The 21,168-nt window shown below is 39.1% G+C and overlaps 3 protein-coding genes across 3 annotated transcripts; 1 reads left to right on the forward strand and 2 right to left on the reverse strand.

Moving 5' to 3' along the window:
• Positions 1 to 1,564: 1,564 nt before the first annotated feature.
• rdh5 (retinol dehydrogenase 5 (11-cis/9-cis)) lies at positions 1,565 to 3,882 on the reverse strand (the record flags this gene model as incomplete). Its single annotated transcript, XM_083892550.1, has 5 exons — positions 1,565 to 1,785; positions 2,446 to 2,609; positions 3,097 to 3,355; positions 3,440 to 3,762; positions 3,851 to 3,882. 5 exons carry the CDS (start codon positions 3,880 to 3,882, stop codon positions 1,565 to 1,567), a joined length of 999 nt encoding a protein of 332 aa, XP_083748676.1.
• Positions 3,883 to 5,336: 1,454 nt separating this feature from the next.
• bloc1s1 (biogenesis of lysosomal organelles complex-1, subunit 1) lies at positions 5,337 to 8,022 on the reverse strand. Its single transcript, XM_083892902.1, has 4 exons — positions 7,846 to 8,022; positions 7,649 to 7,721; positions 6,680 to 6,812; positions 5,337 to 6,266 (listed from the first exon to the last, which is right to left on the reverse strand). Exons 1-4 carry the CDS (start codon positions 7,904 to 7,906, stop codon positions 6,156 to 6,158), a joined length of 378 nt encoding a protein of 125 aa, XP_083749028.1. The 5' UTR covers positions 7,907 to 8,022; the 3' UTR covers positions 5,337 to 6,155.
• A 609-nt stretch (positions 8,023 to 8,631) lies between these two features.
• itcha (itchy E3 ubiquitin protein ligase a) lies at positions 8,632 to 20,892 on the forward strand. Its single transcript, XM_083893084.1, has 24 exons — positions 8,632 to 8,703; positions 10,310 to 10,374; positions 10,457 to 10,598; positions 10,919 to 11,043; positions 11,474 to 11,605; positions 12,246 to 12,294; positions 12,448 to 12,653; positions 12,994 to 13,213; positions 13,517 to 13,612; positions 13,830 to 14,004; positions 14,897 to 14,966; positions 15,125 to 15,209; positions 15,998 to 16,126; positions 16,558 to 16,630; positions 16,862 to 16,933; positions 17,038 to 17,126; positions 17,343 to 17,502; positions 17,590 to 17,723; positions 18,455 to 18,595; positions 18,697 to 18,817; positions 18,918 to 19,022; positions 19,160 to 19,256; positions 19,336 to 19,408; positions 20,220 to 20,892. Exons 2-24 carry the CDS (start codon positions 10,350 to 10,352, stop codon positions 20,317 to 20,319), a joined length of 2,619 nt encoding a protein of 872 aa, XP_083749210.1. The 5' UTR covers positions 8,632 to 8,703; positions 10,310 to 10,349; the 3' UTR covers positions 20,320 to 20,892.
• The last annotated feature ends 276 nt before the right edge of the window (positions 20,893 to 21,168 follow it).

Below are 21,168 nucleotides of genomic sequence, written 5' to 3' on the forward strand. Positions count from 1 at the left end.
ATACAAAATTGTGGCTAAAAATACTAATTCATGGCCTCTAAATAAGTAGAACGTGCGCATGAAATACTATTTCGTGGCCACAAAGTAGGTTTAACGTATAAAGTAGGTATAACGTGCGTAGTAAAATGGTAAATTGGCATAGTAAATTAGGTATAATGTGCGTAGTAGTAAATTGTGGCCACTAAATACCAATTTGTGGCCACGAAATAAGTACAACGTGCGCACGAAGTAGGTTTAATGTGCGCACAAACTAATAATAATACATTTCCTTTAGGAAATAGTATTTAGTGAGCACATTATAGCTATATTGTGGCCACAATTTAATTTTTTTTTGACCATGTCATGTCCTGGAGCTTCATAGTGAAGCGTTTTGCTGTTTAAATGAAAACTAGATGATTTCTTTAACTTGCTTCACAGCAGAAAACCATTTTCATCAATTATCTTCTTGTTCATTGCAATGATCATTCATATGAAACATATCATAATAACTGTACTAGCCATATTGCTAAGCCTTAGTTAAAAACATCACTTACATACCTAATATTTACCTCCTTGTTGTCATGAAACTCTCTGTGTGTGTGTGTGTTTTACACTTCCCACAGTGTAAAAGGGGCAAATAATACGAGGAGCACTTGAACGCAGCAGGGGGGCCTGCTCTGTATGAGGTCACATGAAGACCATCTCAGGTGGCAGTTGACATTTGACTGACATGACAGCTACAAAAGAAAACCAGAGCCAAACACACGTCTCCATGCCTTTCACTCAATAATAATAGTGATAGTGTCACCAACTGCCGCCAACTCTTCAGCAATATTTAAAGGTTCAGTGCATAGAATGACATTTTGGGCTTTTGTCATGATATTTTACTCCTTGGAGGCCACCGTAGTTTATCATATATACATGAGGCGATGGTAGCTCAGCGGTAGAGCGAGTCATCTTTCGATTGGAAGGTTGTGGGTTAGATTCCCCAGCTCCACTAGTCTACATGCCGATGCCTAGTCTACACTTAACCCCACATTGCTCCTGACAGCTGTGGGTGAAGCAATTTTGAGTGGTCATCAAGATTAGAAAATACAGACTGTTTACATCATGAGGAGGCTGCAGAGGGGTTTCAGTTGGTTGCAGTATGAAACGTCACCCCGTTTACCTCTTACAAACTGGTTCTTCAAGTCTATGAAAGCATTGTGTTTGTTGTGTTCTCAGATTGTTATTTTCATTTTCAACCTGTACAGTGTATTATGTCACTTATGTTTACTAAAAGCTGAGAAACAGCGTCGGCTGAAGATGATGCTGATTTTGGAAGCTGTGGAAAGGTTAAGTGTTTGGGGAGTGATGCAACATATTAACTAAAATAAAAACATAACAATCGCTGACAGTTTAAAATCATGTCATAATCATAACAGAATACAGAAAAATAAACACTGGTGTTAAAAATATGTTAATTTTTACACTGCCCAAAAGGAATCACTAAGAAGGTTAAATATGATAATAAATAAGCCTGGAAACGTATCAAAATGACACTAAAAGGCTCCTATCTTCGACACGTCTGCAAAGTCATCACAATTCAGACGCTCTTTGAGGGACGAGGCAGAACCAGCTTCAGCCCAATGTCGACGACACACGAAGGCATATAAGAGAGGGGGATCCAGAGAAGCTTGGCATCCCAGCCAGCACTGTATCTGGTGCGCGGGTAGGCAGCTGTCAGAGCATGCTCCATGCAGCTGGTCACCTTTGTGAGGTCAGAGTCACAAATGGCATTCATGATCAAACGCTGGACCTTGATGTCTGAAAAGAAGAATGAACAGATATTTGAAATTAAATATTTGAAATGAAATTGCAATGTATTTTTTTTTCCTTTATCAGAATGTCCATGAGGGTCCCATAAAAGTTAGATTTGGACTGACAAGACAGACAGACAGACAGACAGACAGACAGACAGACAGACAGACAGACAGACAGATAGATTCCAGGCGACCTGGGTAGTTAGTGGGTAGTAAGTGGGTACGGGGCTTGAAATGGATACATTTTGCTGGTCCCATACAGTTTCAGTAACATAAAACCGTTCAGTAACAACACATGTGGGGCAAACAAGGGTGGGGCCACCGAGGAAAACCCATGGGACCCATATTGTCAGCCTGAATATGACCCTTAAAGGACATGGGACACATGGACATGCTGGCAACAAAACATTACTAAAATCTATATTTATAATCAAGAATGGCAAATCTTGAAATCCATAGCAAAAAAGTACAGTAACACTAATACACGTGCAAATGATCAAAAGCCACTAAAAAGCAACAAATGTTCATGTCTTTTAATCTAATTGGTCATAAAATGACAATCATGTTTTACATTTTTAGACATTACACAATAAAACCAATCATTGCCAAGTAACTCCAATTCAACAAAGTGCTTCAGAGCAGCAGTGTGGTGTAGCGTACGTACACTTATCCAGGTACTTGTCTCCGTAACTGGCTTGGACCTCAGGGCTCAGCTCGTTCCACAAGCGATGCAGCTCCCTCTCCAGGGGGTCGAGGCTCGTCACAGCCGTCTTGAAGAACCCCGGCTCAATGATGCAGACGTTGATTCCAAAGTAGTTTATGTCTCTCCTGGATACAGAGAAATGTCATGGAGTTCATATCTTTTATCGCAAACAGATCAAGTTTGTTCGATGCTTTGGTTTCACACATTTTTTTCAGTGTTGCAGTATGACATATTCTTAATAATATATAGGGAATAACTGAGTTGTCTTTATTATTAATGAACATTTCCCCACAATAAAGATTGTGACCTCACACTAAGAAATCAAAGTACGAGACTGTACCTAAAAAGCTACAAATGCTTTGTCGCTTCAGTTGTACCCTATCAGGGTACAAGCACTGCACCTTTAACATTTGTACCTTGTATCTGTACACACTGAGAAAGGTACAGTGCTTGTACCCTCATAGGGTACAAATGGAGCGACAGCAAAAGGTACAGTCTTGTACTTTGATTTCTTAGTGTGTACCATCATTGCTTATTCTAATGATGAGAATAGAGTTGGTTCTTTTAAAGAAAAGGAAATGGCAAACTATCTTTTGGAGTCCTCACTCTTACCTGAGACAGTCAGAGAAAGACTCCACGGCAAACTTAGAGATGCAGTATCCACCTCCGTTCGCAGCCACTCTCCCCAGCACTGACGCCACGTTCACTATACGGCCGCGAGCCTTTTTAATGAGAGGCAGGAACGTCATCGTCATGGCAATCACTCCATTCATGTTGACTTTAAGCGTACTGTTGTAATCCTCCACTTTCATCCATTCTGAAGGACCCATCGGTAATGAGCGTCCAGCATTGTTCACAATACCCCAAAGTCCTACAGGGGGAAGACGATGCAATGAGTTAGAAAAATGCCTTAAATAAACAGGTAAGGGAAAAAAAAAGCAAAGTAATCTCTCACCCTTGTCGCCAACTTCCTTCTTGGTGAACTCCATTGCTTTCTGGACACTGTCCAGACTGCTCACATCCAGCAGTACCGTCTTCAAATAAGGGCCCGCCGCCCTCTTCAGATCATCGGCCCCCTTTTCTGTGAGACAACCAGCCAGCACGCGGAAGCCTTTCCGATCGAGCCTCTTGCACAGCAAGTTTCCAAAGCCGGAGTCGCAGCCCGTCACAAACACGTACTTGTCAGTGATTTCCTCGATCTCCAGGCTGTCTCTGTACAGCCACGCACAAATCCACAACACAGCGATGGTAGCACTGATGTACCACCAAGCATTTTCCCTGAGAGGGGAAGACAGATAAAGAAAATATTCTGGATGTGTACACTGGAAGCCTATTATGACATTGGTGCTGCAATAGTATTTCTTACCCTAAAAGGTTGTAAATGGTCTGTGTGTCCATGCTGAGTCCAGGTTTGGTGAGCTGAAGGAGAAAAAACAAAAGCAAAGGCAAATGTAGGGACTTGAATAGAGTAAAAAAAACAAAAAAAAAACTTTCAGGCATTTCAATAACTGAATTACATTGCAATACAGATACAGTACATTTGTTCACTGAGCACCTTGGGTGCTCATAATACAAAACAGCATTTGGCACATGAGAAATCTTTGGGTAATACTCTTACGAAAGAAAGTAAGAAAGAAAGAAAGGCATTTGTGAGGGGGTGAAACCCAAGGAAGGGGGTTACATTGTTTTGATTTAATGCCCGTGACAGAGCTGCTTAAGCTCATTGCTGAAAACCTATTAGTTTTCAGGCTCATTGGTGAGAAAAAGAAAAAAAAAAGATTTCTATGGGTTATACAGTACTGCCGTTCAATTAAAACCCAAATGATGCTGTATAATTGATGCTTTTGTTTTGCAGCATTTGGAATTGCATGATATGACTAATACAAAACATTAAAACCTTCAATTTATGTCTGATTTTACACAATAGAACACATACGTTGAGTGAATGCCAGTGAAACACATAACAGAAAATATAAAAACATAATTTAAACGCAGACCAATACAAAAACGTGTTATTAAATAGTGAGAGCTCTATGTTTAAATATGTATATCCTACCTTTTACAACTTTTGCGAAATGATGGACCTCCACAAGTTAGCCGTCCTCTTGCCTTTCCCTTTCTGCCCTTTTCTCCTGTCTTAACTCAGAGAAGCTGGTCACAGAGAGGCTTTATCGCTTTGGTTTATCCCTTAAGACAAAACCACAACTGGTAATCCCCAATCCATAATATGTGTGTGAGTGTGTGTGTGTGTGTTTTTAAGAAATTGCAGAAAACAAAATCTGTGAACTTGAAAATCAAAGAACTAATTTTAGCTACTCCAACTTCCCACTGTGCATTTTCTTTTACAGTACATCAAGTTCTTTCGTCAAGGCAATAAATACAGTACATTCTGTAAACCAGATTGTGAATTTTAAGAGTGTGAATAGACATTTGCGATAATACCCGGCACATGTTCCCTTTAAAACCCAAACAATATATGCTGTATTTTCTGTAACGGCCAGTACCCAGCTCCTGCAGCAGAAATGTGGGGTTATGTTGCAAATGGCTTATCATAATACAGTACTATTTCTATTCAGTCTAGATGACTAAAAAATTTTGCCTAGAGACTGAGTGGGAAGCAAACCTTATAATGGAACAACACATACCACTTGAAGTATGTCATCAGCTTTCTAATCTGACAGTGAGCAAACAATTGAAAGTATAATTATGGTTGACTGCGTAACACGCGTGTTATTACATGTGTGAGCTTAATGGCAGTGTGCATCATAAGTTCTTTCTTTCACGTCACGGATGCCTCAAACTGAATGGTTTCTGTAAAATATTTATCCAGCCATTACTTTTATTTGTTTAGAAATATCTTTATTGCAAATCACCGACTGTCATTGGACTGCGAATGTTATTAGTTTATCATTTGGCGGTCTATCTTCCACTTTTGTGACAGCTATAATCAAGCCAGCAAATAAACACAATCAATAAAGTATACACTTGTTCACTTTCATTAAAGCCTCCTCTTTAATGCGCTCTTCTCTTTTTAAATATCCTGCTTTAACGTCCCTCTTTTAAATGATGTGGTTCTTGCCAATTTTTCAGTCCTTCGTCCTACTTGTATGTATACACACAGTTTAGTGCAATATCATAATGTATGTGGCGTTGTTTTATTTTCATTAAAACATTGACAATTAATTGACAAACAGTAACAAAAAATTTAGTTTAAAAAAAAAAATGTCCACTGTGAACACTATACACGGACCTACAATAAATAAACAGACATAATATAGGCATCAGGTGCTGAAAACGTTCAGACAAAATTACTTACTACAGAAAATGAGAAAGGTTGGGGCCTAATTATGTTACACATGCAAAACCTTCAGAATTCCATACTGTCAGATGTTTACACCAAATGAATCAGTACTATCAAGATGTATCTTCAAACAACTCTAGCATTACTGCGTGGTTACCCTGTTTAATAATGTTCTTCACACAGGAACTTCAGCAGTGATGCTCTGGATGAAATAATCCTCAGCCTCTCAGTCTGAGAGGCGCGCAAAAGAGCAAAGTCATTGGTGCTCGCAGGTGGCTCTCTGTTTCATTCTATATAGTGACGGCTGTGATCCTTATGTATATATATATATATATATATATATATGTTTTTGGTGAAGTTAATATGAACTTCATGAGGATGCAGACTGTAGGTGACCCTTGTGTACGTACTCCAGAGCTGTGGCGATCGTTCTCATGTCCATCTCAATACTGCGGGCCCAGTTCTCCACGTCACCTATTTCCTGTTCCAAATAAAAGTGGAAAAAACAGAATCAGTGGTTGCCCTCTAGAACATAAACCGGTCTATAACTCATTGTCAGGGGCAGGCAAACTTTAAACTTTCTGAAGCTTCCTTTCACCCTGTGACGATACAGAATTATAAGATGGTCAACATCAGAGGAAGTGGCAACTCATTAATGAATTGCTTTGATAAAGTGATTCTAAACTTTGATAAATCACTGTGCTCAAAGGTTAAGGCATGAAATTTATTTTGTAATTTAACAAAGTGTACCATAACATAAAACAGTGGATTTGGCCAGGGTTCACTGGCAGATGATACTATGTCATATCTGAATGGGGCCATCCTGGTTAAATGAATAATACATAAAACAGAGCAAAGAACTTATAGAGGCCTTCTTAATAAAGTACATCATACCTTGAGGGCCTGATTGAAACCCTCCACCATACTAATCCACTGAGCCGTTTGCTTGGAGAACTGGCTCGCCTGCACTTGAAGAGTCTTCACCTCATGGTCAAGCTTACGTTGGTTTACGTACGCCTGAGCAACTCTGAAGTAAAACAGAGAAACAGTGTTGTTATACATTAAGATACAGAATTGAGTATTAAAATGTACAGTACATCCACTAAAACATAAATTCACGTTTATGTGGTAATCTAAGCCATTCATTTGTCCTGGAATCCTGACACATACTCAGACTAAAGCACTTCACGTCACTACAGGATTTTTGGTCATAATCTCTTTTATACAACAATAGCACAAAAGTCTGTTTAACAAAGTGCAGTCCCACTTTTATTCTTTAAGCTGATTGTCTTGGTTGCATCACAACTTTCACACTACTATGTGGGGTTTTCACATTTCACACACTGGAACAATTTCACACTGCTAGGAATAAACTGTTTAATGTTAACGGTTCAGAGTAGGTCTTGGGCATCCAATATAGACCAGCTCCAATGAACTCTCTAATGGAGCCATGTATCTACATTAGTGTATTAGTTTGGTATGACTGGCATTATTGTAAATTCAAGTCATGGGTGCAGAAAAAAACTTAGGCGCATACTTAACTAAGAATTATATATGTGATCTAAACCCTGTGCTCATTTTAAGATGACCTGTTGGTTGGACTTAATATTAGTTAACATCTGACAACATCACACTGGAGTCAATAGATCCCATCCATCAACATATCCTTAGTTAATGATTATCAAAACAACAATGGCTGAAAACTAGCCATTGCACCACATAGTACATGAGGTTTTCAACACACACACACACACACACACACACACACACACACACACACACACACACACACACACACACACACACACACACACACACACACACACACACGCAAAAACTAATACAACAGAGCAACTTCCATACCCAACGTTGAGGTGGTCCACCAGCGCCTCTGTCAGACTGGTGGCTGCTGCAATTGCTTCACGCCTGCGTCTTTCTGTATCGAAATCCAAACGACAACATAGCTAATCAGATACTGTTGACGTACAATGTGATACAGGGGGTTTGTTTGCTTGTAGCACAGGTTAGCATCACAGCTAGTCGACAGCAGCCACACTCACCCTGAAGCTCTTTCCGCTCATTTTGCTTCGCCTGGTGCTCCTTCAGTAGACGAGACAACATCCTCACTGGTCGTTGACACTTGTTATAAAGCTTTTTCTCTGCGGTCTATCTAAATAACATGATATTTCTTTATATGCCGAGGCAGTGGCGATGCTAACTGCAGACAGTCACGAGACCAAGCGCGAGGATGTCACATGTGGGCGTGTCCAAAATGGCGCTGTCATCTTCTTCATCGCTGTAATGTTATAATAACATTTATTATTAATGTGTTATAAATACAAGCGTAGAAAACAAACTACGCCACGCTCTTTTATTAAATTACTATTAATGAATGTGTGTTTATGATAACGTAAATTAATGAATGATTATGTAATAAAATACCGTTTCAGACTTAAAAATAAAAGCATGACCTATTATAATCAATAGCATTATTTAATGATTTGGTATTTCTAAACGCACAGTCACCATACACTTGTAGACATAGAATCAGTGGTAGAAAGTTTACAAACAAATAATGCAATAATACAATAAAATGCGCAGCGCAAGTATTTTTGCAATAATAATAATTATTATTATAACATATTCACTTTAATATTATTCAACACTGGGGAAGTACTGCCTTTTTTCCCACTAGAAATATGTATATATATATATTTGGAAAAAAATATCAACGTTAAGTTTGATTGTTGTGGTGTTTTTATTTTGAAAAACTCTCACGGGAAATTGGGCGCCGTCCTAGCAAGCAAGCTAATGGAACACGGGGCTGTGTTGATGGCATCAGGCGACTACCTGTCAACATTATAGGTGTCGCTGAATCTAAAGTCTGTGTGTGGCTCTTTATCACCTGCTTACATCAGGTACGCACATGTCGTCGTTCACTGTGCGATATAACCTATAATTTCCTCGATCGATCGATCGATCGAAGCATCTGAAGGAGCCGGCTGCTGTGTTAGCATCACTAATGTTAGTTGACGCTAGAGCTTCGGTGTTCTGTACGACGCACGCAAAGTTGCACCTGGTGGTGGAACTTCTCAACCTCTTTGTAAATTCTCAAGAACGAATATAGTCAGGAATACACCTGAAAAATACCACCTGGAAGACCGAAGTTTTAAGTTGTCTTGACAAGTCGTCTCCCGGCTAACCCTCCTGCTAACCTGGCAGCCAAAGCCTTATGTAGCACGAAGGACTCACTGTTGAATGTTATCGTTTATGTTGCTTTTTGGTCCATTACATATATATATATCTTCTATAGGTACATGAATGTAACCGGTTCTCCGAGCATTAAAGCGTTTACTTTCCTGTACTGTGTCAATGGATATTACGAGATATGTAAGAATAGAAAGGAAGGCTTAGTGTGACTTAGTTAAACCAGGTTACGGAAGGGATTTTCTGTTGTGGAAGGCACTTGAAACTGGTGAGACCAGACCAACTGTTAAAACCAACAAACTGTGACAGCAATATCTGAATAATGTTGCCTTATTGTGGCACTAATTGCAATACACTCCACCCCTGTGTTTATATGAATATATCATTGTTTTATGGGATTATTGTGTTTTTATCACTGTGATCACTGTGTGCTCCTTGTTTAATCATCTGGACCCGGAGTAGTTAATTTACAAAGAAAGCAGTGGACTTTTTAACCAGATTGTTAAACACAATCTCAGAGAAAATGCCTGAGGAATGGAAAAGGAGTGCGGTGGTACTGATTTTCAAGAACAAGGCTGATGTGCAAAATTGTAGTAATTACAGAGGTATAGGGTTAGGGTTAGTTGATCAAGTTGATCAGCCACATCGTGAAGATGTGGGAAAGAGTTGTTGACGCTCTTCAGGAAAGTGGTGTTTAGTGGTTAGCATCCGTAATGTCGCATCTCTGCCGCTTCCTTCTTCATCCATTGCTTCCTCTCTTTCCCCCTGAAATCCTCAGTTCAGCTGCTTGTTTGTTTTTTGGGTTTGTTGTGTCAGCTTTAAGCATCCACAATGTTGCACTACTGCCTTCTTTTTCTTCCTAACATCTAACACAATAAAAATCTATTAATGCTACTGTGTATTTTCCATGTAGTTTGTATTTGCATGAAAATGGAGAGGAGTAGGCAGAGAGCGGAGCATCCAGAGGAAGAGGTGCTGGTGCTGTTAAGCCTGTTTGCTATTTTTTGCCCATGTGCTTTTCACATCTCTGGTCTTGTTGTCCTTGCATGTCTTGCATGCTCCAATGCAAATTGTTGTAGATCTTGTTTGGACATATAAAGTTGATCTTGAAAAGCAAGAAAGGTCACAGTAATGCAACATTATGAGTGCCAACTCGACTTGAATATTTCCTCTTCACTGTAATAGCCATTTGCGTTGTTAGGACATGTGATTCGATCGTTGTTTCCACTACCTCAGCAGCCTAAATATCAAATGACTCTTTAATTAGGTTACCCGCATGGGACGTCCCATGTTTACATCTGATGTGTCTGTTTGCAGTTGTTGCAGTCCGATAAGGCTGCTGGGTTATGGACGAGCCATGAAGGCCCAATTGCAAGTCACAGGTGAGTTTATATATAAGTTCAATAAACACCCTCAGTTTTTCATATTATTTATTATTTGTTTGCTGTTTTTTTCTTTGTCCAGTGCTTTCAGCCAGGCTGAAGGAAAACAAAAAGAACTGGTTTGGACCCAGTCCATATGTGGAGGTAGCTGTGGACGGCCAGTCGAAAAGGACGGAGAAGTGCAACAACACTCACAGTCCGAAATGGAAGCAGGCGGTTACAGTGTAAGTCGACTCTTGTGATTGTGGTACGAGAAGAAGCAGTTGACAACAACTAGCGTATTACTGTGTGCTTATTTTAAGTGTGATATCTGAATAAAAAGAGAAGGTGAACATATAGTACTTTGTGATGACAGTGTGTATAAACATTTTAACATAATTGCCAAGTTAAACTAATGGCCCAAGCACATTGTCTCATAGCATAAGCACAGTTTTAGCAGCTGGTCATTTCTCTCAGACTCCATTAAATCTGAAATAGTTTACGTTGTTCCCAAAAATGTATTAGACAGTCTTCTAAACCCTCACATTTTCTTACTTTTCTAAAGAATTGTGACCCCGGTCAGCAAGCTCATCTTTCGTGTTTGGAGCCACCAGACACTGAAGGCGGACATCCTGTTGGGAATGGCAACGCTGGAGATCCTTGAGACCCTCAGAACTAATGACCTGAAATGTGAGTTCACATTACTTTTGGTAATGGACTATTTTTTTTTTTTTTTCCATTTGCTGACATTTGACAGGTAAGATCTTGTTTGGATGAGAGGTGATCGTCATAGTCGTCGGAGTTAAAGTCATCTTCAGGAGTTAGCTGCACGAACTACTAACCAACTACTGAAGATCAGAGGGGATGATGCCCACAGAACATTATTAGGCAGTCAGAAAATCCCTCCCACTGCATGGCTCAGTTATTTCAGGACAATAACAAGTTATGTCCCTTGTAATTTTGCTGTCAAGGTTTTTTCAGCACACCAGAGCACACAGAGGTCTCTGTGAGAGAGCATAATGTATACAATAATGGTGATAAGTTTGCATAAGGTGTAATATTGAGTCCTGCGAATCACCTGCTCATACTGTATGTTCAAAGGTGTATGTTTCCTTTCTAGTGTGTGAGGTGGAGCAAACACTGCAGCTGTGTTCTGACAGAGACCCCCAGGATGTCGTAGGTGACCTGTCGGTCTGTCTGGACGGCATGCAGGTGGATCCCGACTCTTTCAACCCTGCAGAGAGAGATTATGGTAAGGAATGAACAAGGAAGCACACAAAGAAGAGTTTGAATATGAGGTTGAACACAGTTAGGAATAGATCGTTAAAAAAAACCCTCCTGTCTCATTTGTAATAAGCTTATAATATAAATCTGTGCCAGCTCTGAATTTCAGTCTGAATGGTTATAATTATCAATCATTTATGAATGCTCCGAAGAATGAAGTAGGTGAGACGTCAAATCACTGGATGACACAGCAGCAGTGAGTAATTAGCTGAGGTTGTGAGACGCATGTCTTTAGTGGACTGTGTGGCAACTCAGACCTGTGTTAACGCTGACTGGTTCTTATGTGATAAGAAGCAGATGCAGAATTCCCTGAGGTAATAATACACTGAAAAAGAAATAAACTGAGGCAACTGTTGTGCCAGTTCATTGCTGGAGGTAAATCTGAAGTTGATTGTGCACTGTATAACTTCGGTGGGGATGAGCGCATTTTCTCGATTTCTAGCTATATTAGGAAGAGCCTTTGTTTTTACGCCACCCTTGCTTATTTACACTGAACCGAATGAGATGGCATACTGCCGCCCTAGTATTTTAAATGACATGCTGGCATTCTGGCACAAATAAAGTGGCCAGTTACGTCATATGTTTTCTTTCATTCAATCTCTTTCTAGCTGCTGTTTCAAATGGGAACGTGGAAGAAAATGGTGACGCTGGAAAGAGGTTGAAAAACTTTTCATTGTCCAGTCCACCTATACATGCTTTTTGTATTTGTTTACTGTAACACAAAAACGCACTGGTCTTAAAAAAAAAATCTCATGTGTTAACTTTTGAGAAGATCATACTTCATGTTCATTTTCACATTAATCTTCACAGGTCGAGCATAGACACGTCTCTCTCCAGCGACTCAGACGAGTGGGTCATCGTACCCAATGGTCTCGCCGGCAACGATTCGGCCTCTTTTTCCCAGCGCCCAGGAGACTCCACTGCCTCACATCCTCCCAGACCAGCCGGACCTCCTCCTCCTCCTCCTCCTCCTCCACCTCCTCCTCCAACACCTCAGAGACCTGCCGCCTCTCCAAGTACGGAAAACATGACATATCGAAACGGTGACATCAGAGACTTAACGATAAATTAGGTCACGCGCAATTTGTCGCACTGGTTGTACCAGGCTTTTCACATTCTCACATACCACAGATCTTTCAGATACAGAAATAGTCTTAGTCTTCTAATTACTCTTCTTAATATTCTGAGATAAAATTAGAAGAAGTTTACTGTACAGTTAAGAAGGTGTTCTTAATCTTAAGACCGTACTTAATAAAGGACCTATTTCAGAGGCATCTACCTCAACTAATATTTGACAGTTGTCTGTTTTTACTGATGTCCTCAAACTTTAGTCATTACCATTGCTCCTCTCCACAGCCTCCTCCAGCAGTTCTTCTCCGAGTGAGCTGAGTGAAGGCCCAGCCTCTGATGGCTCCTTTCAGGTGTCTGCCAGTGGAGTTTCAGATCAGCCGGGTGATTCCAGGACAGCAGCCGCAAGTTCTTCAGGTGGTCCCAAACCAGGTCCCTCTGACCCGGGAGCTCTGGCCGCAGCAACTCCAAGAATCACACCGTTGAACAATACTCCTATGCCACCAGGGTAAAAAGGCATTGCACTTCTGCCGACATTATTATAAAGACAATTATACATTTCACAATAAATATAGCACATTTTTGGTCAACTTTTCTCATATACGTAAATTATACGGTGTAAATTGGTGGTACCCTGCCTTTCACCCTATGTCAGGATGGATCACTAATAATTGTACGACAGTGAAAGAGCTAAATAAAATAGATAGTAGATATTTTACATATCAGCCCTAAAAAAAAATTTCTTTTTTGGATTATTCAGCATAATTCCATGTCTCAGTCACCTTTTAAAACCTATCTTCTGTGCTTGTAGGTGGGAACAAAGGGTGGACCAAAATGGTCGCGTCTACTTTGTGGATCACATTGAGAAAAGGACAACCTGGGAAAGGCCTGAGCCTCTGCCTTCAGGGTACCAAAACCCTTTTTTATATATACTTTCAATACCCTCAGTACTAACATGATTCTTGATTGTCTCAGTTTTAATACCATGGAAGTAATCCCAGATTAATGGAGACATATCTGACTTTTTTGTACTCATCAGCTTCAATATCAACGATGTAGTTCCTGTGTTAGGTCGATGCTGCATTGTGAAATCAACGCTGACCTCTCCTCTCTATTCTCTGCAGGTGGGAGCGCAGGGTGGACCCGATGGGTAGGGTGTACTATGTCGATCACATAACCCGGACTACGACGTGGCAGCGTCCCACACAGGAGTCAGTGCGTAACTATGAGGAGTGGCAGAACCAGCGCAGCCAGCTCCAGGGAGCCATGCAGCAGTTTAACCAGAGGTTTATCTATGGGGTGAGAGCAGAGTCGCGGTCTTTGTTAATGGATTATCTATTCTCATTGTTCACGAAAATAGCTTGAAGCGTCGTCACCAATATTTGTCGGCCTTGCGTTAATTATAGAATTAAGTGGATAAGAGGCCCAGACACTGTATTCCCTCGATAAACAAACACAAAAAGCTTAAATTATGTCTAATGGGTTAACCAGTCACCTATACATTTTTTTGTGTTTTCCATTAAAAGTCACACTTTTATTCATCAAAAGAGTTGCAAAATGATTAGAAAATATAGTCAAGAAATTGACAAGATTAGAAATAATGATTTTTATCCAAAATTATAATTTTGCACTTCCGTCAAAGAACCAGCAAAACTGTTTTCAGCTGTGCTAACATCATTGCACAAGGGTTTTCAAGGGTTTTCTAATCATCCAATAGCCTTCTAACGCAACTAGCAAACACACTGTACCATTAGAACACTGGAGAGATGGTTGCTGGAAATGGGCCTCTATCCACCTATTTATATATTCCATTAAAAACCAGATGTTTGCAGCTAGAATAGTTGTTTACCACATTAACAATGTATTTCAGTATTTCATTTAATGTTATATTCATTGAAAAAAAAAGGGCTTTTCCTTCAAAAATAAGGACATTTCTAAGTGACTCCAAACTTTTGAACGGTAGTGTATAAGCAGTTTATCAACTTTCCTGATTTTCTGGGTTCATTCATTTTTACTAAAGGTAAAAAAAAACATGAATTATACTAATTATACCTTTTACAATGAAATGGGCATTCTCTAAATATCTCAGGGTCCGACAGGATAAAACTACTACCGTCTTTAGAGTATCCAATACATGATACTTCTGCATCATGGAGTTTTGTAATAATCTTGTGTTTTCTCTTCTTTTCAGCTGCAAGACCAGTTGACAGCTACAGCCAATAAAGAATTTGACCCGATGGGGCCACTGCCACATGGTTGGGGTAAATATCACTCAGCATTTAGTTTAGTTGTAGTCACTGAAATGTAAAAAAAAAAAAAAAAAAAAAAAAAAAAGATTGGTTGCTAATGCTATGCTTTAGTCAACATGTATATAAAGATGATTTAAACTGAAGAAAACATTTTTTTATGTTATTGTCAGAAAAGAGAACAGATACCAATGGCAGGGTGTATTTTGTTCATCATCCAACTCGGATGACACAGTGGGAGGACCCCAGGAGGCAAGGGTGAGTGTGTTTGTGTTGTCACGCTCATAGAATAATAATGAAAAACAATGTCACTTCACGGTTGTTCGGATTAAGCAATAGTTACCTGGATTGTACTTTCACTTTTCCGCCTGCGAGGGGCACTAATCTGTCACCATGTGTGAAAAAGTGTAAACACATCTGTGTTACGACACTTGCTACCTGGATTACAGCAATGCGACATTATTGATAACAGAATTTGAGACTTTCACCCTGAGGCAAAAATGGCTGCCTTTTGTTAAGCAGTTGGTTGTGGGAAAATAAAACACACAACAATTCTTCCTCTTATTGTTATTAAAGTTAACAGCATTTTTTCAGAGATCTGTTCTAAATATCTTACAACTGCTTTTGAAAAGAACCATTTCTCTAAACTGTGCCTACGCTGAATCATACAGTAAATAAACTATTACTAATGAGGAAGTTATGGGTGCAAAAAGGAACACTGTTTTAATGAACCAGACTGTTGGGCAATATATTATTGAAATAGCTGCTTTTTATATCTCAAGGGCATATTCATTTGTTTCCACTTTTGTGGTTAATATTCCTGTTTTTATGTTGCTGTGTTTCATTTCTCCTCCAGTATATACCTCTGTATTCTGTTTTATTAAAAATTAATATAAACATTTTGTAAACAACATAAAAAAAAAAGATGTTACAAAGATTTTGAATTAAATTTGATAAAATATATCTGTTTATTTATTAGAAACCCCAACAGCAGTGTATTGTGTCAATCAATCAACTGTTTGTTTTCTGCGTTTATATTGTTTCAGGCTGCTGAACGACAAGCCGCTGCCAGAGGGCTGGGAGATGAGATTCACCGTCGATGGCATTCCGTACTTTGTGGACCACAACAGGCGAACCACGACCTACATTGACCCACGCACTGGGAAATCTTCACTGTGAGTTATCTGGAGTGCTGGTGTTAAGAGTCTGAATAAGTATTAAATAAAGTAACCTGAACATTAGGGGACATTGGATGAGTTTATTAACAATATACTGTAACAGAAGTTGTTGGGTGGGTTGGGGAAGTTTGGAAAGTGAAGCTGTGGTCAGAATAACCACTTTTCTATGCTTTTACATTGTGTTTGAAATTATTGCAGTTGATTTAGAAAGTAGTTAGGATCATGTCTGAGTTGATTAAATGAATTAAAATAGATTTTTCATGTGATTTGCAGTCATGTATTCAGCGCATAATTGCGTTCAATGTCGACAACCCGACACAAAATGGCAGCATCTTTGCACTTTTGATGGATCTTTTCACAGAGTTACATATCCAAAATGTTGTTGCTTATCTGACATTGCAAAAAAAAATTTCTGATCTTTTCCACAGTGAGAACGGGCCACAGATAACCTATGTCAGGGACTTTAAAGCCAAAGTGCAATACTTCAGGTTCTGGTGTCAGGTATGTGTCATATGTACAGTACATCCATCCTCACGTGCTCAAAGGCTTTATCTCCTATGATAAACTGCTTGGTTCTTATGTAACTGGTTACAAGTGCTGATAAAGAACTGTAAAAAAAAACCAAAACATCTGCTTCAGAATCATTTGTCTGTTATTTGAATATAAAGCATTCAGTTTGTCTAAAATGTGGATTTTTTTAAATATGTTTCTATTTTTTTTCCTCTATTATAGCAAATGTCAATGTCTCAGCACATCAAGATTTCTGTTACCCGAAAGACCTTGTTTGAGGATTCATTCCAGCAGGTGATCATTTAAACACACCCTCTTCTTTAACCCTTGTCCTGTTTTATTATAGCACTGTTTTGTCAATGAAAAAAATTATTATTATTATTAATTTGCATTCAAAGATCATGAGCTTCCACCCTCAAGATCTGAGGCGGAGACTGTGGATTATTTTCCCTGGAGAGGAGGGGTTGGACTATGGTGGTGTGGCCCGGTGAGATCAACTGAATTTCTTTTGTCATCAGTTGCAAATTTGAGTGTGAATCATGTGTGAATCATGGTTATTTTAACCTTTGTTTTTTGACACCACCCACACAAAAACTATTGAAATAATGACATAGCGTACATCTTGTGATCTTGAGATCTTGTTTAAAATCCCGATCTACAAGATTTGGAAGTAACATTTTGTCCTCTGGGCTTTTATTTACAGGGAGTGGTTTTTCTTGCTGTCTCATGAGGTGCTGAACCCCATGTACTGTTTGTTCGAGTATGCCGGCAAGGACAACTACTGTCTGCAGATCAACCCGGCCTCCTACATCAACCCCGATCACCTCAAGTACTTCAGGTTCATCGGGCGCTTCATCGCCATGGTGACTGAAACACGTAGTCGTCGTTTTGCTAATTGTGGCACATGACAAAGCAACGGTTCACGCTACAAACATGCGCTTCCCTTTCAGGCCTTGTTCCACGGCAAATTCATCGACACAGGCTTCTCTCTGCCCTTCTACAAGCGCATCCTGAACAAACCTCTGGCTCTCAAAGATCTGGAGTCCATAGATCCCGAGTTTTACAACTCGCTCATTTGGATCAAGTATGTTTGGGGAACTACTTTTTCTTGATATTCTAATTATGCCAATCCTAGTACTGTTTATTCTGGTGACATTGAGAATTTTAGGCTAAATTTATTATGTTGATGGGAAGTAGCTATAGGCAAGTGCATCATGGGAAGGTTTACAATGACATGTTGGTCATCTGCTGTTTACCATCACTGGCTTCAACAAACGTGTTTGAACCCTGACCTAAAGGTGTTAGATCTTTTGTTTGTTCATATTGTTAAATATAATCTGTATTTCTCTATATTTTGTTATAGTTTTATTTATTTATTTATTTTTGAGACTATGAAACCAACTCATGATCTCAACTTGACGCACTGACTTCTATCCGTTAGGGTTAAATATATTTTCATGATCTACCTTTAACACCAAACCTGGACTATTTTTGCTTAATTTAACCACAAAAGGACCAGAAAATGTCCTGTAACAAAGTGCTTTTGTCCATTTTTTTTTTTTTACCAGAACAACAGTTATTTACTATTTACCACATGTTAAGATACTGTAAACAAAAAAGGTTTATTCAGAAAAACACTACAGCTATATAGATTTTGCATGTTACATTTGAACAGTATAAACCGTCCTCGATTATCCTATATTTAAAGTACACATAAATATTACATTGTTGAGCTGTAGTATTTATACAGAAGTAGATGGATATACTTCAGCGAACCCTCAATGTTAACTCTGATAATGACTCTCTGGCCTGCAGGGATAACGATATAGAGGAGTGCGGTTTGGAGATGTTCTTCTCGGTTGACAAGGAAATCCTGGGGGAGGTCACCACCCACGAGCTGAAACCAGACGGAGGCAACGTCCAAGTAACGGAGGAAAACAAAGAGGAATACATCAGGTACAAACACGCATACTCGTTTTGCTTCTCAACCAACAAACAGCTCTCAAGCTGAAGTGCAACCTTGTCCTTTACTATGTTTATCTTATTTTAATTTTCAGATTGGTGGCAGAGTGGAGGCTTTCCAGAGGTGTGGAGGAGCAGACTCAGGCGTTCTTTGAGGGATTTAATGAAGTTCTGCCCCAGCAATACCTTCAGTACTTTGATGCTAAGGAATTAGAGGTAATGCATCTTTACTCAGTCAAGACATTGTATGGTATTTTGTCCTTCTAAGTATCAATATGCATATACAATAAAAACAACACGTTCTCCTTGTCTGTAGGTGATGCTCTGTGGTATGCAGGAGATAGACCTGGTGGACTGGCAAAGAAACGCGATCTACAGGCATTACGCCCGAAGCAGCAAGCAGATTCTCTGGTTCTGGCAGGTTGGTCCATACCCGTGATTACAAAACTGGGGTCCCTGTACCCACAGGAGTACACAACTGGCACCTAAACATTCCATAGTGTGATCAATTGTGAAAATATGGAACGCTGAATTTAACTAACAATGATCTATTGACAGTTTGTGAAGGAGATGGACAACGAGAAGAGGATGCGTCTGCTACAGTTTGTAACAGGAACATGTCGCCTTCCTGTGGGTGGTTTCGCTGACCTGATGGGTATGGACATATACATAGAGACTCACATATACAGTGCGTACACAGCATGTTAATTAATCTACTTTATGCCTGATTATAGGGAGCAATGGCCCTCAAAAGTTCTGTATTGAGAAGGTGGGCAAAGACAACTGGCTTCCACGAAGCCACACATGGTAAGTTCAGCCGTTCGGCGTCTGCTTATGTAATAGTCAGCCAAACTACTAGGGTTAGGCCGTTTGCCAAATCCCACATCCATGAAGACACAGAATGAAACTCTGATGACCAAACCCACCTATGATTCAACCACGTAAGCACTAAGTCACGTCTTCCTTTGTTGAAAAGGCTTAGAGGTAGAGAATCCTTATATAGTGTAGTGTGAGTTTACTGTTTTTATTTAGTAGATGACCACAGGCAGCGTCATTCAGAAGTCATTGGCATCAGCATAATTGTAGAAGCACCGAAGAAGAAGGAAAGGAAACAAAAATATAAGGGTAATAATTGAAAAGCAGCTAGGTTTTTTTTCAGTAATGCATAATTTACTAAAATAATATACAATATATATATTGTATATATATATATGTATATATGTGTGTATATATGTATATGTTTATATGTGTACATACATATATATATGTATACATATAAATAGGTATATATGTGTGCGTATATATATATATATATATATATACGTATATATATATATGTATATATATATATATATATATATACGTATATATATATATGTATATATATATGTATATATATATACGCACATATATATACAATATATATTGTGTGTGTGTATATATGCGCACATATATATACAATATACAGTATATATGTATATACATGCATGTGTGTATATATATATATATATATGTGTGTGTGTGTGTGTGTGTGTAAATTCATGTGTGATTTGATGACATTTATCCCCCTGCCTTGTTAAATCCAGTATTGAGATTCTGTCTCTTTTACCCACGTTAGCTTTAATCGTCTGGATCTCCCTCCTTACAAGAGCTACGAGCAGCTGAAGGAGAAGCTCATGTTTGCCATCGAGGAGACGGAAGGCTTCGGGCAGGAGTGATGCCACAGTAAGAGCAGGAGCAGCACGATCGGGTGGAGGAGACACCCGTTTTCAGGATAAAGCACTTTCAGATTGCGATTGCAGCCAGGAGACATACGTCGTATACGTATCGGTAGATGGCTGTAATTGTTTTTTTTTTTTAACAAGTTTTCCTGTCACACTATCATATGCAGTCTTAAAGATTTGTAAGATAATTAGTTAGATTTATTTAATTAGCTTCACAACCGTGACCCCCTTGTCGCCCCGTTTCACTCCTCACGCACCTATGATTAGTCTCTAATCTACCTGCTCAACCCACTGAGCAGGTGTGGAGACAGCGGGAGACGCCTTTCTCGCTCTGTCACGTCGGCACTTGCTCGATATTACGCAAGTGCAGTTTCTACATGTAAATCTGTGAATCTTTGCAGTAGAATATATGAAGCGGGCGCCTGTTAGGTCTATGCAGAATTAATGAGGGACAAAAACATATTTGTGCATTTTGAATTGAGATAAAAGGGTACATATCTAGACGCAACTTAAAAGACACATAATGTACTTTTTGTTCTTGAATGGGCGGATGATTTTTTTTTTCGCAGTAGCTGAGTCTCATAGCAGATACTTTTTTAAAATGACTTTTGATAAATAAATAAATAAATAAATAATCATGCTAGTTGTAATATAATTTTCTTTTTCTTTCCTAAGTAATGACATCAAATCTAAAAACATAGTTGAGCAGTATAAGACCATTGTGATTGTTCTTAAGAGAGGTCGTATTTTTTTTTTTTTAATGTGCAATAGTTTTGTAGTTTTTTTTTTTTTAAAAGCACCTTGGTAAGTTTGCGCGTATACTTTAGGTCTAAATTCCCTTTA

The sequence above is a fragment of the Microchirus variegatus genome (genome assembly GCF_963457635.1).
Source record: "Microchirus variegatus genome assembly, chromosome: 7".
Lineage (NCBI taxonomy): Eukaryota > Metazoa > Chordata > Actinopteri > Pleuronectiformes > Soleidae > Microchirus > Microchirus variegatus.

Excerpts from the sequence above, each read along its gene's own strand:
- bloc1s1 (XM_083892902.1), bottom strand. The coding sequence starts at position 7,906 with ATGTTGTCTCGTCTACTGAAGGAGCACCAGGCGAAGCAAAATGAGCGG. Across the intron at positions 7,722-7,845 it reads TGAGCGGAAAGAGCTTCAGG|AAAGACGCAGGCGTGAAGCA; the intron begins GTGAGTGTGGCT and ends ATTTCGATACAG. Across the intron at positions 6,813-7,648 it reads GTGGACCACCTCAACGTTGG|AGTTGCTCAGGCGTACGTAA; the intron begins GTATGGAAGTTG and ends GTTTTACTTCAG.
- itcha (XM_083893084.1), top strand. The coding sequence starts at position 10,350 with ATGAAGGCCCAATTGCAAGTCACAG. Across the intron at positions 12,295-12,447 it reads AATGGTGACGCTGGAAAGAG|GTCGAGCATAGACACGTCTC; the intron begins GTTGAAAAACTT and ends TAATCTTCACAG. Across the intron at positions 17,127-17,342 it reads GACTATGGTGGTGTGGCCCG|GGAGTGGTTTTTCTTGCTGT; the intron begins GTGAGATCAACT and ends TTTTATTTACAG.